This window comes from Centruroides vittatus, unplaced genomic scaffold (genome assembly GCF_030686945.1).
Source record: "Centruroides vittatus isolate TY-2023 unplaced genomic scaffold, ASM3068694v2 scaffold_386, whole genome shotgun sequence".
In the NCBI taxonomy this organism is placed as follows: Eukaryota; Metazoa; Arthropoda; class Arachnida; order Scorpiones; family Buthidae; genus Centruroides; species Centruroides vittatus.
Window position 1 is genome coordinate 5,715,948 of NW_027122706.1, and position 14,912 is coordinate 5,730,859.

Sequence of the window (14,912 nt, forward strand, 5' to 3'; positions counted from 1 at the left end):
CATAATGCTCCATCAATGTCAAATAATATTTTTTGACTTGATAAATAAATTAATTTTGAAAATATTTAAATAAATTAAAAAGGCAGAATAATAATTATAACAACAACAATTTCGAATTATTGAAGATATATATGTAATAACTATAATGTTTTATTATTATTTGGAGGGAAGACAGAATCATTTTTATAACTACAAACTGGAAAAAATAAACAACAGACTTACAGGAACAGAAATTGTTTCTTTAGGCTAAAAATTGATATTGTAGTTATTCTTTGGTTATTATTATTATTGTTGTTTGTTTCTTTTTTTCAGTTATGAAAAAAAGAAACAAAGAATAATAATAATAATAGAAACCACTATACTTAGACATAATTCAATTAAAGATATCAATAAATCGAATAATTATTAAGAATTTAAGTATTTTTTATTCGTTTTACAAGAAAAATAAATGAAAATTTTGCATCATTTTATTTTGTAAGTTAGATTTTAAAGTTTTAGTGGTTGAAAAGTATTAAATAAAATTATCTATTGTCTTTTTTCATAAATGATCGATTGTAGTCTGAAATAAAAGTTTGCAATAAAACGATATAATGTTTTAACGTAGGATATAACGACAACAATAGATGTTATATAATAAACTCGAATATAATTTTATTTTAAATCGTTTTCTATTCATTTTTATTAAATGATTCATCAGATAAATAAAGTTGTATCTATTTTATTTAATATAAAAAGTAACACCAATTAGAAAAATATTGTTAAGTTTAATTTTATACACCATATTTTAACCTCTGTTTCAGTTACTTTCGTTTTGAAAATTTAAATAAATATTAAATTAAAAAAATTAGAAACTCATAAATTTCCAGCGCACCCGTTTGTCTGAACAGAGATAAATCATCTCTTTGTCAACAGTTTTCCTAGTCTCTACCACTCACATAGTTACGCTGTATCAACCATGTAGCAATATCTATTCTTGCGGTTTCGCTGTAAATGCTGTACAGTGCTTTATTTAACTTATTTTGCATAATGTGACAGTACTGTATAATGTTTACTTTCCCGGCTGTTATAACAGAGAAAGGATGGTGATTTGGCAAAAAATTACTTTCCCCAATTTTTTTACATTTTTGGGCTCATTTCTGGGCTCTGAAACGTCGAGAAATGCAAAAAAGTTTTTTTTTGGGGGGGGGGTAATTTCTATATGTTTGGATTTCTGTGTGTGGGGGGGCACGATTTTGTTCACACTGTTTGAAGCTTAATATCTCCCGTGCTTTTTGTCGAAGATTTCTGAAATTTGACAGTGAGGGTTGTTTATTAAGGGGACTGATGCTATTAAATTTTGGTGGTTAAAAGTCAGGGTGGGGAGATAATGGGGGTCGTATGTATCTCTAGTAGGATCGGACGTAATGACGATTTTACTTATTATTAGCATTTACAATTTTTTACGAATCCCATCTCTGCCCTCAAAGTCAAGCCTTTTGCTATTTTATAATAATTAAAAATATAAAAAGTTTTTTTAATAATGAAATATGATAACAGATGACGCCACCAAAATTTTAAATGTTGCCGGGAAAGATGAGCAACTCGTTGCTGATTTATTAAACTGTTTCTTAGAAATGTATCTATGTTTTAAAAGAAACGTATATAGGCTCGGAGTTATCCTAAGTTTTAAACATTCACAGGAAGACTTTGAACTTGTCCCCTGTTGATGCGGAGAATACTGTACATTAATTCTGTTGTAATTTTATTTAATATACACATTTGTCTGATTTACGGTTGTTTTGGTATTATTTCTTTTATATAGTGGTTGCTATAATTTAACAAGAAATAAATTTTTGTTTGTGTTTGATATTTTTAAGGATGTTTATGGTGGTCTTTGTAACAAACTGAAATATACTAATTTGAATACAGGTTCGGAGAGTAATACTGGAAATTTTTTCTGTAAGAAAAATAAGATAAATTTTTATATTAACGTGTAATACTTTAAAAGTGTTTTTCTTATTTTACTTTAAAATGATAGATAAATAAATGATAACAATAACATTATTTTGATATTTCGAGAAATTTGTGCATCTCTAACGGTTATATTTTCAATAAATATACAGGTATACCTCGCCTTACGTCGGTAATTGGTTCCAGGAGAGGCGACGTAAGACGCCAATAATGAGCACTTAAAGACCGCTAAATAAGACGACAACACAGAAACACAGATGTTTTCATGTTTCGTTCTCTAGGATTTATGAAGATTATATTAACACCTACTGTAAATGTACATATTTTAATATGATTTTATGTGCTTTTAACGCTTTTCTAGTGATATCACGACTTATTTGTGGCGGACGGATGTAAAGGCGAATAAAATGACTTAAACTTGATTTTTATTTTTCCATGTACAGTCAAACCTGTTTTTATGCGGTCTTTTTTTTGTGCGATTTTTTATTTGTGCGTTTTTTTATGCGGTTCCTATCCACCGCATAAAAACAGGTTTGACTGTACTTTTTTGACAAACGACGTATAATCGAGAACGACTCGAGAATAACTCGAAGTATACCTGTATATAAAACATTTAATAATTTTATATATTTTTTATATTTAAATAAATTCAAACAAAAAAAATCTTCTATTTTCTCATCTTTTATATACAATCCTTGTATTTAATTTACAAAAAATATAGTCTACAAATCTAAATTATTAATATTAACTAATATCTACTCTCCCAAAGAAAATTGTATATAAATTAAATTTAACAAATAAGAATGAACGCAATTCAACTTTTCCATTATTTTTAAATATAAAAAATAGTTACTTTATTGACAACACGATGTTTTGTTTTCAAATTCTTTCATCCCTTGGGCTTATGGAGTCACCGGTTGAAAGGGAGAGCGGGAACTGGTTTATCCAAAATTTTATGCAGTTTATTATCAATTTTTAATTTTTTTATCACTAATATTTTATTGATCTTTTTGTTTTCTTTGTCTGTTTTTCTTTTTATTCCTTCTTTGTTTGAATTTTTACCATTTGGGAGGTTTTGAGAAGGCAATCGCTTCCTTTCTCACCTGACTGGTGCACCCAAATTTGAGCTATTAAATTTTGTAGCTCAAATTTGGGCGCACCAGTCAGGTGAGAAAGGAAGCGATTTTTGTGGATCGACAACACGAAATTACTATTAATCAATATTAATACAATTTAATATTTGTTTTATAAACTAAAATCATAACATCCTCTAAAAGTGGACGATCTGTGCAAAATGTCAACATTTGGGAGTTCTGATATACATATATAAAACAGAAAAATGTTTAAAAGATTGTCTCCAAGTATAGAAGGGAGTAAGAGAGAAGTTCAGTCCGGGTGTTGTGTAGTCGTAATCTATTAAAGACAATATTCAGTCGTGACACAGCTTGTACTTAAATATCTTAGGCTAGAAAAATACTTTGATTTTTTTTTTAATCTTCAGTAAGCTTTCCAAGTACCCGAGAATTCGAATACAGTAGAGCGTCGATAAGTGGAACCAATTGGGGACTGGGGTCCTTCCAGTTAATGATTTGTTCCAGTTTCCGACTTTGTACGAAAAAATACATTAACCTGTCCGATGTTCAAATTTTTCTCCGTTGCGTATCGCTTCCTGTTGAATTTTTCTCCGTTGCGTGTCGCTTCGTGTTGAATTTTCGTCGATTTTAAGCCTAACGAAAATTTTTATAATAATCATCAAGGCTATCGTATCGTTAAAAATTATTTCTGCATTTTGTACAAACAAAATAAATATATTAAAGAATATAAAAAACATGAAAATTATACTTTAGAAGTAAATTTAGTATCAAAATCATTCGATTCAGCACGACACATGTCAGGCTGAAAAATACTTTCCACTTTCCGCCTTTTCAATCTTCCGTACGCTTTCCACTTACTCGACGCATCTACTGATATAGAGAATTTCTTCAACCTAAAATCTTTCTCATTATCTTCTGTCGATTTAAATGGGTTATAGAATAGATTAGCTCTGTCTGTATATTTCGAATTTGGAGTATACTAAAATAGTAGAATATTGCATACATTATGATACATGATAAATATATTTAAATTTGAACTAAATATATTTTTTAATATTAAATAATTTTAAGTCAAACTTTCGAGGGAGAAATTTATATTTATCTTAAAAACAGAAAGAAAATGACATTCAGTATATGCTGGAAGTATTACATCACAACCCGACGACATTCACCTGGGCAGGAAATGTCGGTAACAATAACTTTCGCAAGTTTATGTTCATACTTGAAACGTTCGACTGAGATTAAAGAGAATGAATTCTCTTTAGCCAATCAGAGAAATCCATTTCAACATTACTTATGATTTAAATTTCTTTTCGTTGAATACTGTCTTTATTGCTTAAAAATGTTTGTTGTGGCAATAGACCTAAGATAAAACGACGACGGAATGAAAGGAAACATCTGTTTCGTTATCCTATTCGCTGTCTGCTTAGTTGAAGATAGAAAAATAAATAACGAAGAACAATTAGTGGCGTACTGTAATATGTTTTTTAGAAATATCTATAAAGAATCTAATTGGAATAAGTGTGTATCAGAAATTTCTTCATTAAAACCACTTGGACCAAACAATTCAACGGCATTTAATAACAACAAATGCTTTTGCGACGAAGACTGTCATCAATACGGTGATTGTTGTCCGGATATTCTTACTTCTTCTAACAGTTCCTGGAGATGTCGATACTTCCAGTTTATCCCAGGTATGTATATTTACATGATACAAACTTGTCCTTTAGACTGGAACGACGACGATGTAAGACAACTGTGCGAAAATGAGCTTTTTTCTCTGGCAAAACAAGGAAAATTTAACCACTATTTACAAGATATACCTGTTTATTCCTTGGACAATAACATCATTTATAGAAATGTATTCTGTGCGAAATGCAATCGAGATACGAATTTGCAAAAGTGGAATATTAGTTTCAGTTGTGACAAAAAAATTAAAAATATAACTTTAAACAATGCAGTGTATCAACCAGCTGATAAAGAATGGAGAATACAGCTAGATGACGGAACAAATATTACTTGCATAATTAATATACCAGAGTTAAGCTCATGGAGAAAAGTTAAAACTATCTTCAACGGAAGAAGATGTAAAGGTGTTTCTTCGTGTTCTGGTAACTGGAAGAAAATTGACGAAATACGAAAATGCAGTGAGTTTACAGAAGAAAAATATTATTTTTCTAACGAGGATAATATTCATTATAAAAATCCATATTGTGCTGTATGCAATTATATAGATATAAATAATTTAAATTGCTTTATAGATGTTTTACCTTCTGTAGGTATTCCGATCAAAACCATGGTATCCGTCGTTAATTGATTTCAACTTCGATTGGAATTCAGAAAACGAGTGTAATCCCCAACAACTGTTCGATCCTATTTCCAACATTTGTTTTAATATGTCATGTGACGAATCACATATTAGAAGAGGAATTCAGTGTGTCCCAAATAACACAACAAACAGTCTACAGAAATCTTGCACCACAATTGTGTTTAGCAGAGATTCATTCTCTATTTTAGACAACCATACAATTTTTATTAACTACACTAATAAAAACTATTCCAGCAGTCAGTACGAACCAATAATTGTTAACGGAGAATTAAAGGAAGTGTTAATATGTGCCGACGAAATTATCGGTTTCAATTTTTCTCCCGTCCAATATTGGATGTCGGAAATTGGTCTTTTAATATCCATCGTTTGTCTATTAATTCACTTGATCATCTATTTGTTGCTGCCCAAATTGCATAATCTTCCGGGTAAAATCTTAATATGTTTGTCTTTGTCATTGTTGATTGCCCAATCATCCTTCTTGTTAGGTGCCTACGATTCCCACGTTTCTACCTGGCATTGTGTTCTATTTGCAATCGTCACTCATTTTAGTTACTTAGCAGCATTTTTCTGGATGAACGTCATGGCTTTTGACATTTATCGTACTTTCTGTAAGGCGAAATCCAGTTCGAATCACTCTCGGACATTTGTATTATATTCTGTATACTCGTGGGTTTCTTCGGTGCTAATTATTTTTGCATCGTTGATCATGAATTTCGTCTTTCCAGAAAACTCGTATTCTCCGAATTATGGGAGAAACGTTTGTTGGATCAGTGAAAAAAGAAGCTTACTTGTGTTTTTTGCTTTTCCGCTTTTTGTTTTGTTGACGGTTAATATAATCTTGTTTTTTCTGACCGCTAGAAGTCTATTGAAAACTACGAGAGAAACCAAAAGGGTTAATAAATTCTCTGATAAAGTACGATTTATTCTGTATATAAAAATTGCTCTGATGCTGGGTTTGACTTGGATTTTTGGCTTTATAGCGACTTTAACCAACGTTTCTCTGCTGTGGTACCCATTTATAATTTTTAATTCCCTGCAAGGCGCTTTTATTTTCGTATCATTCACCGTGAAAAAGAAGATATTCGATTCCTTAAAGGAAAGGATTTTTGGAAAAAGCTCCAAAAAGAAATATCGCGTAGGACAATTGAAACAATGTACGAGTTCTTCGAACCTTTCGACAATTCAAACATCTTTGACGACATCACTTTCTGCTTCACTTCCCGTTCTTTGTAATCAAGCAGAGATAATTAAAGCTATAATAAACAATAAAAAATACCAAGAAGCTAAGTGAAGTATTTAAAAGTTTGCTCAATTAACAACAGGAAATTACATTTTTAAAATGTTTAAATAATATTTTCGGATATTAGAAAACTGATATATTACTTTATCAGTATGAAATAAGAATGTGTAAAGTGTTAATACCAGAAAAAGAAAATTGTTACTTAAGAAAAAAATTTCGTTTTTAAATTAAACTGTGTCTAAGAAGCTTTACGTTTTCTTTGCTTAGAGCAAAAGTAAAGAATAAAGTACTAAAACAAAATAATGTTTCTTTACAATTTCTTGTTTCTATTCTAATACAAGTTTTTACAATATTATTTAGCTTTAATAAAGAATAAATTATAATTAACCTGTTCAAACCTTGTTTTGATTAAGTAGATTTTAAGTATAAACTACGCTAATGACCTGATTTACTATAAATAAAGATTTAAATGATTCCAGACATTTTGTATATTTATTCTTTTATTCATGGAAAAATTAAAAAAGCTCTGCTACTTAAATTTGTTTATTATGAAATCTTTCTAAAATGTTTACTATAATGAGTTTTTTGAATATTATGATTAATATACTTTCTATATTTGTTAATATAAATTAATTTTGATTTGTATATATAAATGAATAAAGTTGTGATACAAATTCAACATAAAAAGTTTGCTTGTGTATTTCTATCGAAAATTTTTGCAAACCATTTTAGAGTACTAAATTTATTACTCTTTAATATTTCCTTTAATATAATTTTAATTTATTAAAATTTGAAGTTGACTCTTTCATATCATTAACAAATGCTTATGTCATTTGTTAATGACATAACAATTTTTTTATTGTTTTTATGCTGAAATATATGATTAAAAAATCTTGCTCTATCATTTCCAAAGAAGAAAATCTAAATACAAATTGTGGAAAATTAATAATTCATAAACAATACTTTAAAGTAATGTTTAAGTATATAAACACCTTGAAAAGTATTTTATTTCTGAGTAGAGTTATCTTGATATTTTTCTTAAATAGAACTAGACAATGTAATTACAGAAATTACATTGAATCTTGATATAGATTGTTTAATTTATCATTAATCTATTAAAATGTAATAATTATGTGAAAATAATTATGATATTTGTTTATGTAAACATCGTTTGGTAGATCTGCATAAATGATATTGAAATATTTTGGATACTCAAAGAATAAGTTTAAAGCTTTATTTGGAGTAGAAAATTATAAAGCATATAGAAATTACTAATTAATTATTTTAAAATAAAAATTGTTATTCGTATTTTAATTATCAATGAAAATCGAACCAGCTATTATTTATTCTGACATCGTCACAATGCCGGACTGCAATTTTGAATCATATTTTTAATTTATTTAATTTAAAATATATGTTCTCCACCTCAAATTAGTAGTGGCTTGCCCCTGTATATCATACTTTTCCTATAACAATAGAGTCGTCTCGGTCATCTATTAGCTGCTTTCTGGGGAATGGTTTTGAATTAAAATAACGTGACTTCCGGTTTGCATCGGACGTTCTTATACAGTTAATTGGGCCCTTCTGTCCCTAAACTTTCCATTTCTTGTCTCTTCTTTCATCTATCTAACTCTTCTCGAGATTAAGTAAAAGCAGATAGACAGTGGGAATTTATTTGTCTACAATTTTTTTCAAATTGCAGCCCAAAAATGTATTTTAGTATTTTTATAACTATCGTAATTATTAAAATCTATTTTTATAAAGGGAAAAAACTGTTTTCTTAAAGTTGTGACATAATGTAACAACCTTAAAAACGTTAACGTCAAGCCACGTTGTTGCAAATATTTCGTAATCTATTGCAATAGATTCGCCTCGATTATGAAATATTCATTATAAAGTTTATATAATAAATATATAAATATGTATAAATTAAATAACTTCTATCATTTCTATTTAATTTTGTTAAGCGAATTAAAATTTTTGGCAATTGTTTTTCGGTTCTAAAAACTTTGCTTTTATCTAAATATCAATTATTTATTTTTATATTATAATTTTTAGTATTGCTCGTGAGTCTTATCAGTTAAGTAAATATATTAAAATCTATTGTATACTATTCCTGAATTTTTTTTATTATTATAATTGTGTGTGGGAATGTAAATAAATAGTTCTAAAGTTGCCCCAACTTGTATGATTTATGATGACAGGAGCGAAGTAATATTTATTAATACAGCGATAATCTAAGATTATACCAGTCTCATCTGGGGGAACGTGCATATATTAAATCTTGATTATGACCTTATTTGTATTCTTTAGTGTTTTTTTTTATCCAAATTAATGATGACGCATGTGTTGAGAGGGTTATGACAGATATAGAACATCTTTACCGGAATGAATTGCAGAGCTGTATTTATACTAAACGTAATAATTTTGTGTAATTTTTAATGTTTTTAATATAAATTCATAATTAAAAAAAGTTTAACTATTCTTTTTCATGGCAACCGAGAGAAAAGTTACATTATAGTGTAGAATTTTAAACATTTTTATAATAAAATATTATATCTAGTAAACATCTTTATAAAATAAAAATATTTATTTATTTACAAAATAAAAACAACTGTACCTTAACAGAAACTTCGAACAGTTTCTACATTTTTCATACGTTTTATAAAGTAACGCAGATTACATTCATTAAAAACTGAAACATTCTATGAGGCTGATGTTCAAATAGCTGTTCATTTATAAAATAAATATATTATACACAATTTTAAAGACTGCTTATATTTAATATATTATAAAATATATATATTACAATATTTTACAACTTACTCATGCATCCAAAGTAAAGGAATATTATTTTATATTGGCAGAACTATTTTTTAAATAATTATTTCGAATATTACACATATTGTATAAGAAATAAGTACTAAATGCCAATATCTTTTAATTACAGATTTGTTCATTCAAACGAAACAGATCAAAATTTTTTAACTGATACAAATCAATACGATTTTAAATAAACTTGATAAAATTATTTTAGATCAATTTTTTTTATCAGATTTTATCAATACAATCGATAAAAACTATAATAATTAAGTAAAAAGTATTAACAGCAAGCTTTGATATCACAATAGATAACACTTCACATTATTTCACTACTGAAAATAAGAGAAATAAATACTTCTCTTCTGGTTTTTTGATTCAAGATATAATTTATTACACTGATTTTATTCGAATTCAATGAATTATTTTAATTATTTTAAAATATATATTTTTTCGAAAATTTAGGATTAATTGCTCATAGGTCCTAATTTTAAATATTTCCTTTAGTATCTTGATACTTTCCGTTATTTATTATAGCTTTAATTACCTCTGCTTGATTAGAAAGAACGGGAAGTGAAGCAGAAAGTGATGTCGTCAAAGATGTTTGAATTGTCGAAAGGTTCGAAGAACTCGTACATTGTTTCAATTGTCCTACGCGATATTTCTTTTTGGAGCTTTTTCCAAAAATCCTTTCCTTTAAGGAATCGAATATCTTCTTTTTCACGGTGAATGATACGAAAATAAAAGCGCCTTGCAGGGAATTAAAAATTATAAATGGGTACCACAGCAGAGAAACGTTGGTTAAAGTCGCTATAAAGCCAAAAATCCAAGTCAAACCCAGCATCAGAGCAATTTTTATATACAGAATAAATCGCACTTTATCAGAGACTTTATTAACCATTTTGGTTTCTCTCGTAGTTTTCAATAGACTTCTAGCGGTCAGAAAAAAAAAGATTATATTAACCGTCAACAAAACAAAAAGCGGAAAAGCAAAAAACACAAGTAAGCTTCGTTTTTCACTGATCCAACAAACATTTCTCCCATAATTCGGAGAATACAAGTTTTCTGGAAAGACGAAATTCATGATCAACGAAGCAAAAATAATTAGCGTCGAAGAAACCCACGAGTATACAGAATATAATACAAATGTCCGAGAGTGATTCGAACTGGATTTCGCCTTACAGAAAGTACGATAAATGTCAAAAGCCATGACGTTCATCCAGAAAAATGCTGCTAAGTAACTAAAATGAGTGACGATTGCAAATAGAACACAATGCCAGGTAGAAACGTGGGAATCGTAGGCACCTAACAAGAAGGATAATTGGGCAATCAACAATGACAAAGACAAACATATTAAGATTTTACCCGGAAGATTATGCAATTTGGGCAGCAACAAATAGATGATCAAGTGAATTAATAGACAAACAATGGATATTAAAAGACCAATTTCCGACATCCAATATTGAACGGGAGAAAAATTGAAACCGATAATTTCGTCGGCACATATTAACACTTCCTTTAATTCTCCGTTAACAATTATTGGTTCGTACTGACTGCTGGAATAGTTTTTATTAGTGTAGTTAATAAAAATTGTATGGTTGTCTAAAATAGAGAATGAATCTCTGCTAAACACAATTGTGGTGCAAGATTTCTGTAGACTGTTTGTTGTGTTATTTGGGACACACTGAATTCCTCTTCTAATATGTGATTCGTCACATGACATATTAAAACAAATGTTGGAAATAGGATCGAACAGTTGTTGGGGATTACACTCGTTTTCTGAATTCCAATCGAAGTTGAAATCAATTAACGACGGATACCATGGTTTTAATCCGAAAGCATCTGAGAACAATCTTGTACCACCATTACAATTCAATTGTTTTATATCTATATAGTTGCATAAAGCACAATATGGATTTTTATAATGAATATTATCTTCATTAGAAAAATAATATCCTTCTTCTGTAAACTCACTGCATTTTTGTATTTCGTCAATTTTCTTCCAGTTACCAGAACACGAAGAAACACCTTTACATCTTCTTCCGTTAAAGATAGTTTTAACTTGATTCCACGTTCTTAATTCTGGTATATCAATTTTACAAATAATGTCTGTTTTGTTTAGTCGTTCTATTCTCCATTTTTTATCAGCTGGTTGATACACTGCATTGTTTAAAGTTATATTTTTAATTTTTTTGTCACAACTGAAACTAATATTCCACTTTTGCAAATTCGTATCTCGATTGCATTTCGCACAGAATACATTTCTATAAATGATGTTATTGTCCAAGGAGTAAACAGGTATATCTTGTAAATAGTGGTTAAATTTTCCTTGTTTTGCCAGAGAAAAAAGCTCATTTTCGCACAGTTGTCTTACATCGTCGTCGCTCCAGTCTAAAGGACAAGTTTGTATCATGTAAATATACATACCTGGGATAAACTGGAAGTATCGACATCTCCAGGAACTGTTAGAAGAAGTAAGAATATCCGGACAACAATCACCGTATTGATGACAGTCTTCGTCGCAAAAGCATTTGTTGTTATTAAATGCCGTTGAATTGTTTGGTCCAAGTTGTTTCAATGAAGAATTTTCCAATAGACACTTATTCCAATTTGGATTTTCATTAATATTTTTATGGAAAATAGAACAATATGCTACTAATTGTTCTAGTTCTTCCGTTGTTTGGCCTTCAGCTAAGCAGACAGTGAATAGGATAACTAAATAGATACTTTCCTTCATATTGTCGTGACTAACTCGTAGCTGCTTCTTTAGATCTGAGACGTTTTTCAAGTGTAAAAGCATTATCCAATGAGACGCAGTTTAAATCATAGAAAAACGTCATTGCAACAGAGTTCTCTGATTGGTTGAAGTGCCTACGTTCTCTTTAATCACGATCGAAGAACGTTTCAAATATAAACTTTGACATAAACTTTGCGAAACTTGCCGGTATTTCCTATGGAATCGAAGGTCACCGGGTTGTGACGTGATAACTCCCGGAAGCTGTAACTACTATTTTCTCTGTTGTCGAGATAAGGAGTTTTTTAGACAAACAATTTTACATAAGGTTATTTAATATTATAGTTTAAAAATATTTAATTCAATTTTAAATCATTGTAATTTTATAGTTATAGTTATAACTATAACTATAATATTATAACGATTTAAAATTGAATGGAATTTAATGATAAATTCGATATAATTGTTTTTAGTTATACACAGTACCTATCACACCCACGGACCACATATATACATACATCATATAATATATTGTATGTATACACGTATACACACACACGCGAGTGCACACACATTCAATGATATGTATATAACAATTAAATTTTTAAACAATTTCAGTGTCACTTATAAAAAATGTTTTATTTTATTAAAGGGTTTGTGTATATTAACATTTAATAAAGCAAAAAATTATATTTAATTGAAAGCTAAACTAACAGACTACGTCTCATTGACATATTGGAGTACAGTATTTATAAATGCTGCATTAAACAAGTCACTTGTTATAAATATAGTTTTTATAATTAAAATTAATTTTATTGTTCATAGCTTCAGCAAGTGCAAATAAACAATTTAACCTGTTTTTTTCGCTTCAGTTTCGATAAATAGTTTATTTAAATCTTAATTTAGCACTTCTACTATAAAATTCTTCTTGTGTAAATCTTATTTGGAAATGCCACTGTTTATAGAAAAATATGCAAGCGAGAATAATTAATTTTTCATTTTCATGAAAGAAAAGTTCAGGATATCATGAAAACTATTATTTCCATATTTATGGGCTACCGTAACAAATTTTACTCTGATTTATATTCTTTATCATCGAAGATTTAGGAATTTATCACATATTTAATAATTTTTAATTTTAATTTACAATATATATTCATAAGAAAGTGTTTCGTACGTGAATGAAAAGTTTTAAAGAGCATTTAATTACTCTAATTACATCTAATATCAATTTTATTAAGAAAATTGAATTTCTTTTGTTTACACTAATAGTGTATCAGAAATTATAAATTGATAAAAATCTACTACATAAAAATTTGGAAATTTATAGAGGTTTACATGATGCAATCAGAAAGTTTCGGAATACCCTGTATAATTATTTAAAACCACGTGTATGAAGACATCACTTCAGCACCTTCTGTTATCAAGTACAAGACGAGCAGTTCTTATTCAGGATTCTCTCAGACGATATATTTCTTCCAGAAGGATTCATTATCAATGCAACAAGTAACCGCGGGACACTCCAAGCTACATAGAGCGTCAAATTGAAACATCCAGACCGCTTCATCGATGGAGTGGTGTTTGATAATTCATGAGTCTTTATGAGACGGTCTGTGGAAGATCTATGACGAAATGTGATTAGGAAGTGTTGTTCCATTCTCCCTACATCTCTGATCTGTCGCCATGTGATTTTCACATGTTTGGCCTAATGAAAAAACATTGAAGGGACGGGAATTTATATGAAGAGATTAGGGAGCTAGTGTTGTAATAGATCCAATAGCAGCTACGCGAATTCTACAAGGAAGGTATCACTCTCCTAATGTCTCAATGGGATAAGTAGTGTACCTAGACAGCAACGGGGAATGCTTTTAGTTTTAACGTAAATACAGTAAATATTTCAAGATGTTTTGGAAGTTTTTGATCCCATAATATATTTTTACACTATTATTTTAGATGCTTTTTTTTATTTTTAATTCTACCTTATGGACATTAAAAGGACCTTTTCAATTATATTCATCTTAGGTTTGGCCAGCCCCACTTTGGAAGCGGCTGGGTAGTGAGAGATGAAAAGTTCCTGAAGTTTTTTGATCTCTTGGTTTTGATTCATGGTCCAGCAAAGTGGGTTAGATATATCTAAAGTATCTGAAAATAAGTCATTATAAATTTTGAATATTTTGAATACCTATTTGCTTATTGTCTTTGTGAATAAGAAGACGGAAACGTAAGCCGTATTTTACTAAAAATAAATAATAAATATCCGGCTTCATATGGCAAAACGATTCTTTACCGTACTTTTTTACCTTATTCTAAGGTTGTTGTTTTTCCTACTGCACAAATATCAGTTTTGTTTTCGTCGAGCCTATAAATCCTACAGGTTCTAAAAGACATAAATGGAAAATAAAGACAATAATACAAATCTTATATCTGTATGATTATTTATTAATTTCAATCACTACTCAATCTTAATCGTTAGGCATGCGATGCGCACTGTGTGCCTGCATGTGATATAATTTACTATGCACTGTGGTTATGGATTATAGTTTAAATGAAAATATTGATTTGGATGTTGCGGCTGCATAAAAAATATCTATTGTACAGTACATATTCAATACAAATGGTAAATCCTAGCAACATTTCTTCCATTGCTTTTTTTTCGTAGACCGAATAAAATATACAATAAAACTTGTGTAAATCGGAATCGCATGGTACCGAATATTTTTCCGGTTTGACAGGTTCCGTTTTGAA

The 14,912-nt window shown here is 29.2% G+C and overlaps 2 protein-coding genes across 2 annotated transcripts; one reads left to right on the top strand and one right to left on the bottom strand.

Annotated features, from left to right (window-relative positions):
• Positions 1–4,406: 4,406 nt before the first annotated feature.
• Positions 4,407–6,690, top strand: LOC136988804 (uncharacterized). Its single transcript, XM_067286768.1, has 2 exons — positions 4,407–5,331; positions 5,363–6,690. Exons 1-2 carry the CDS (start codon positions 4,429–4,431, stop codon positions 6,662–6,664), a joined length of 2,205 nt encoding a protein of 734 aa, XP_067142869.1. The 5' UTR covers positions 4,407–4,428; the 3' UTR covers positions 6,665–6,690.
• Positions 6,691–9,673: 2,983 nt separating this feature from the next.
• Positions 9,674–12,341, bottom strand: LOC136988751 (uncharacterized). Its single transcript, XM_067286714.1, has one exon. It carries the CDS (start codon positions 12,231–12,233, stop codon positions 9,924–9,926), a length of 2,310 nt encoding a protein of 769 aa, XP_067142815.1. The 5' UTR covers positions 12,234–12,341; the 3' UTR covers positions 9,674–9,923.
• Positions 12,342–14,912: the final 2,571 nt, after the last annotated feature.